Consider the following 6,226-nt stretch of genomic DNA (forward strand, 5'->3'; position numbering starts at 1 on the left):
TTCGTAAGAGAGATAGTTTGTTTGACATGTATATTCGTATAGTTTTAAATATATTTATTCTCTGTGTATAAAGATATTTTTTTTGTATCCGTATTTGAAAACATGTGCTTTATATTTTATTTTATTTTGTGGTGTCAGCTCTTAGAAGATGACGGATAACAACGACAAGGAGGGTGAAAGTTCTCCATTCGACCGATCCTCGCCCAGGCAATGGCCTTTGGTATGGTTCATACTTCGACTTTTGAGTTACTTCGTTGGTAACCTACTTCTGTCGATGCAGAACTTGTTTTTGGAGACATATTGTCTTACTTTCGCACAGAGTTGCCATTGAGGCTTTTCAAAAAGGATAGCTAAACAACAACTCGTATACATCCATGCACAACATTTGTCTGATGCGATTTCGCGTTTAATCCAAGTGCAAGGCTTTCGTTGCCGCCAAGACAGTTGCTTATATTCATTGTATTGATTATTTCCGATTTTTTTTTGACTATACAATTTCACTATGCCTGTTGAGCCATTTTAAGTCGTCTATCCATCATAATACTACGGCTAAATCCCACTTTCTTGCGAATATTCTGGCTCGGGCATCCTCTGCTTTATTTCGGTGCATCAGTCGGCTCGGCAGCTTCCGGCCCACACGGACTCCTTCGTTCAGGAGCACATGATGCTCAATCGTTCCGACGAGCAAATGCGCCTCATCCGCACTCAGAACCGAAAGTCCCTCAAGAATTGGAAAGTGGAATCGTCCAATTTGACTCTAACATCTCCCAATCGATCGTACTCCCTGACCCCCCGGTCGGGTAGTGCGACGTCGCTGATTTTCAAGAATCAGGGGTAAGTCCTTTGATATCTGCGTATCTAGTAGTGTGTGGGGAGTTGAATGAATGTTACCTACAGTTTTTAGTGAAGATATGCGTGTCGTGGGTTATAAGATACTATATGTAGACTTAATTCTGGCCCAACGTTTGTCGTCTATCTGCACAGCAGTGAAATCGGCAGCCCAAGGAGGCAGTCCTCGCCCAGAGTCTCGCATCAGTACTCGAACCAATCGCCCAAGCGTAAAGGGAGTATGTTCGGGCAAAATGTCCTGTCCTCGACTAGCATATCTGGAGACCATGGTACTCCCATGCAAGGCGGGTGCGGCTCACCGGTGGATAGGAACTCAGCATCCAACGGTGCCAGCCAAACTTCCTTCTCCGAAAGAAACTTCCAATTGCATGCCCACAGCCAGAGTGTGCAGGACACGTCGAGTTCTAACTTGATGGCGAAGGTATCGGAGAGAGGCTCAGGGGGATTATGTTACAACAACACTCTACCCAGTGGACCCCATAACCCTGAGATCGGGCCTTTGAGTAACTCGTCGAGCCTGAGTGGGTTGTTTGGCGCAAGCGGCGTTACGATGAAAAGCAAGTTCAAGAAAAAGTCCATCAAGATCTTCACGGCTATGACGAAGAGTACACCAAAGTAAGTGCACTCATTGGTGAGGCTCTGCCATGTCGAGCGCCCGCACAGTGAAGCTAAGCTTAACCTTTACAATATAACGTACTTGTGTAGTTAGGGTGGGGTATCCATGTCCGGCACAGTTTGACTGCCGCCAAGTTGCGTGTGCGCATCAATAGAGCTGTTGTATATATTGGCAACAAAACCGCACCCAGTGGTTGCAGGACTACTTCTGCTGCACAGTATGCGACCGTTGGATCAATAGATAGCCATCAATGCAATTTGTTGGGAGAACATATCAACGCTCGCGATTTGTCAGGCTCATAGTTTACAATGTGTACATTCAATTCGAGACGAGACCTCTGCTTGTAAAGTCTGATCTGACCTCTTGTCCTTTATCTTCACATACACTTACAGTACACCCACCTTATACCCACGTGTACTATACAGAGCCAAGCCTCCTGGCGACAAGGCGTTCACATTTGATGCCCCCGCCAATGCCAACCGTCGCACCTCGGTCGACCAATTGCACAAACCAAGCGAAACCAATAACTCCATCGCACTTCCTTTGTATGTGTACTTGCTCTATGATCGTGTGTCTGCACGGTGTTCGTTTCCATTTACATTCTTACTTTTTTTGGTGACTGTAGTGGATGTGTGTGGCTTACTCCCGAAATAGGTGTGCCACGTACCGGAGGCAAGGAACAACCACCCATCGTATATTTGAGCTGTGTGCTTCTGTCTGTTCATGGTATTACAATGTTGGTAGTATTACAATGATACCTTGGTAGCATTACTATGATACCTCGGTAGGAATACGTGTATAGTCACAGACATCAATGTAAATTCATGTATATCAAAAAATCGATCAAAGCTACGATTCTAGATTTGTACACAATGACATCCAATTAACTTCGTTCATGGGCACACACATTTGTATACTGTCTGCTAACATTCATGATAGCGTCATAGCTTTGTGTGCGAGCTGAAATATCGAGTACCTTGGCTCGTATTTGTGCACATCATCCGCATTCATCCATTTGCGCAGAGATTAGCTATAGACCCGCGTATTCGCGAGTTTAATGGTATGTATGCATTTCAAAATGTTCTTATCGGAAATTTGCATAAGCCTTCAATTTATGTAGATTCATCTACCTCCGCAAACTTCGAATTCGCTTCCGCATAAAGGATTGCTTGATGCTCATATGCATGCAGGGTCCTAGACATACATACATAAATCTTGATATACACATATACAAACGTACACACATTTTTTAAAAAGATGCATACATTCATATATAAATATATGATAGATCCTTACTTGCATACATACCTACATACATGCGTACAAACACATTTACTCGTGATCACGTATTTCAACATCTTCTAAGCATCTTCATATCCACTGTAAATCAATGTCCATGCAAGGTTTAAGATGCCCGTACCTTCTACTACTCTCCATGGTGTGTGTTTTCTGGGCCGATTCTGTTCTCACACTATACAACCACCACCACCACAGAAGCAACGCCAGGCGCAGCAGTGAGATAGACATCAAACCGTCGTCCCACATGACACTCAGCGAGGTCCTACCATCGGCATCCGTCACCAAACTGCAAGAAGTCATGGACACCATCGCACCCTTCAACCAGGTGCCCAAGTCCCGAACCCTGACCACCACACACACGCAGACATCCTCTACCACCCGTTACTCACTGTCGTCCGACCCATCGCGCAGTCTGTCTCGTGCGCACTCCGTCTCGGGCCAGGAACCCCCGCCGCAGTCTGTCAAGCTGGACCGACTGAACTCGACGACGATTGTCGAATCGGAGTTCAGCACCACGGGCAATGAAATAACCGATGCGAACGCCTCAACTGTGAGCCTGTGTTCGACCTCTAATCGGATCCAGAGCCCCACAATGGTCAGTGGGAAAGCACGTGCGACCGCAGCCAAGAAGGGGTTGAATATACCGGCCGATGGTGTCGATGCGAAGTCCACACCAGAACTCTCGAGCGCGTCGGCTAACAGCCCCGGTACCGAAAGTAAGAATGGGAAACAGAAAGCCGGCTCACGCAAATCCTCATCGAAAAAACAAGTGGTTGTACGCCCACGCAATAGACAGGCGCTCAGTGCCAAATCGAGCCAAGGAGCACTGCAGAGACAAACCAGCGATAGCAGTACCAAAAGCTTAAACGCCAATGCCAATGCCAATACCAACACCAATGACACCAATGCCAATGCCAATGCCAATGCCAATGTCAAGCAGCAACGGGTGGTGGTGGCTGTGGGCGGAGGTGTGCGTGCCGTCACACCCAACCCAGGCGAGAAGGGGACGTCCACGGCAGCTGGGGGGATGGTCAGCACATCGGAGGATGCGTTAGATACCAAAATGAACCAGACCGCTTCACCAACACTGGGCATACCGGCGCGGGGAAGGACGGGCAGCATGAGTGCACGCTCGAACCCCCCGGACGCAGATTACATCGTAGCGGAGTTGGACAAGGGAGCACGTTACTTCGAAGTCGAGCAGAAGCCCCGCCGGGTAAACCCTTCGATAAAACAGGAACCCACGGTGATCACGGTGTTGCCTAGCAACGGCCCACCCGTGAGTCTGACCCAGGCCACCTTGGGCATTGCCGATGCGAGTACAGGCGGCGGGGACAAGGTTTTGGCCACTCGCGCCCTGTCGGCCACTTCTCTGCGCGATGTGAGTGAGGCTGACGAGCACGATGGTGATGCTCCCAGCACACTTGGAGGGGCTGGGGTGCCCCAATTTGACCGGACACGGAGTGTGCAGGAACGTACGATTCCGCACCAGCAGAGTCGAGACAGTCCCACAGTGTCCTTCCGACAGCGCAAGCCCGACATTGCTAACGTATCCAGCAATGCCACGTCGAAAGCATTTACCAGCGAACCTAAAAGAACTACCAGCGAAACGAAAAGAACTACCAGCGAACCCTCGTCCGCTAAGGCGGCTGGGCAGGGAACCGGAGTGTCTACCAAGGAAGCAGGCAGGCTGTCCACCCCCCAGAGTGCTAGGGCACAGACGCTCACGTCTCCGAGAAAAAGGGTAACCGACGAGACGACCTTCAGCGGTGTGCGCAGAGGATCGAAGATCACCCCACGCACCAACACGCTGACGGCGTCGCAGCGGAGCGAGATCATTCCATGGGATAACCTCATGCCACCCACGCCCAGCGCCAGCACAACCAGTACTACTGATGCGAGTGGGGGCAGAGACGCCAACAGCCAGTCCACCTCGAATCTCTCGGCCAATACGCTCTCGGTGAATGGGGCGGGCGGTTTGACGAGACAGACCAGCAGATCCAGTACCGGCAACTTTGGGCACCCGTCTGCCCAGGCAGCGGGGTTGACTAAGCAGAAGAGCTCCACGAGTGTCTTGGCCAAAGGCACGCGCATGGCCCGGCAGATCACCCCGGGGACAAGCTTTTTCAACACCACCAACGGGACTAGCAGTAGCCACACGAGCACGTCAGCGTTGCAGCAGCAGTGGCATAACAGTCCCTTTAACCTCAACTGGCCCTGGTTCCACCCGAGCATGGAGCACTACATGGCGTATCTCAAACGCCGCGACGAGGCGCTGCGGGCGGATAGTGCGGCGAATGGCGCAGCCACCGAACCCAACGACTCGAGTGCAGACAACGAGAGCATGCACGACATATCGTCGCCCCAGCGACAGCGCACGCCGGCGGCCTTCAAGCGCGCAGTCGGGCTCAGCAAGTCAATGGTGTCGTCTTCTTCGCGCGAGTTGTCGCCTTTGCCTTCGCGCAAGCCAACCCCCACCTCTCCATCGCAGGGCGTGTCAAAGACACTGGCGCAGGCCAGCTCACTGCTGGGCGGTGTCAGCTCAGCAAACGCCCTCACGAACGTCAAGGTGGGGATGAGACACAGCTTCCAGTTGTCCGATAGGGCAAACGCGTCGCTCAACGTTGTGCCAAATGCCGATTCAGGCTCGTCGCGGGTGAGTCTGAACTCGATCATTGATCCCGGGCCTGGGCCGGCGGCTGGCAACGGCAGCGGCAGTGGGTCAGTCAGTGGTACGGCCGAGCGTACAGGACCGGCAGTGTCGCTGGTGAAGGCGTCGATGGATGAGGTCACCCCGTGGGAGAACCAGGAACCACTCAGTAAGACTGGCAGCTCCGGCCATCTGCTCGGGGTATCGGTATGTACGTACCAGGGTGTGTCTATTTGTGCTCATTCGTATCCTTATTTGGGGCTGGTCTTGTTTTGGGTCCGTGTTTGGGTCGTGATTGCATGGGGCTGTCATGGTTCATATCCAAGGCGTCTGATCACACCTATGGCCTTGATGTGAGCGATGGGCGTATCAGGAACGATCACGAAGATCATTGCAACCACAAATGTAGAGTGTAGCCGGCTCTCTCTGTTGCCTCTACACCTCAGATAGTTTGGAATATATATCTATTAATCTGAAACACCAGAAGCTATCGCCGTCACAGTGTACCTGTTCTACCCAGCATGTCCTATTGACAGTAAGAGTGTTCTGTCCACGTATAAGTGGCCACGTGTTGGCTAAGAGGGGCAATGATATAGCTTAAGCCCCATCGTGAGGCCTGATGAATATGATCTATCAGTGTCATTTGTGTGTTTATGTTCATTTATTTTTAAAGGTGGATATATATATATATATATATATGCAAATATATATAAATATACAAATATATATAAATGAATACATATGTATATATATATATACACACATACACACACGCACACACACACACACACACACACACACACACACACATA

General features: G+C 50.3%; 1 protein-coding gene across 1 annotated transcript; it reads left to right on the top strand.

Annotated features, from left to right (window-relative positions):
• Nucleotides 1–137: 137 nt before the first annotated feature.
• SARC_12682 (hypothetical protein) lies at nt 138–5,621 on the top strand (the record flags this gene model as incomplete). Its single annotated transcript, XM_014293206.1, has 5 exons — nt 138–220; nt 614–834; nt 985–1,464; nt 1,891–2,010; nt 2,960–5,621. Coding segments are annotated over exons 1-5 (3,555 nt in total), but the record flags the coding sequence as incomplete, so codon positions are not given.
• Between the last annotated feature and the right edge of the window lie 605 nt (nt 5,622–6,226).

The sequence above is a fragment of the Sphaeroforma arctica genome (genome assembly GCF_001186125.1).
Source record: "Sphaeroforma arctica JP610 unplaced genomic scaffold supercont1.2499, whole genome shotgun sequence".
Taxonomy (NCBI): domain Eukaryota; class Ichthyosporea; order Ichthyophonida; genus Sphaeroforma; species Sphaeroforma arctica.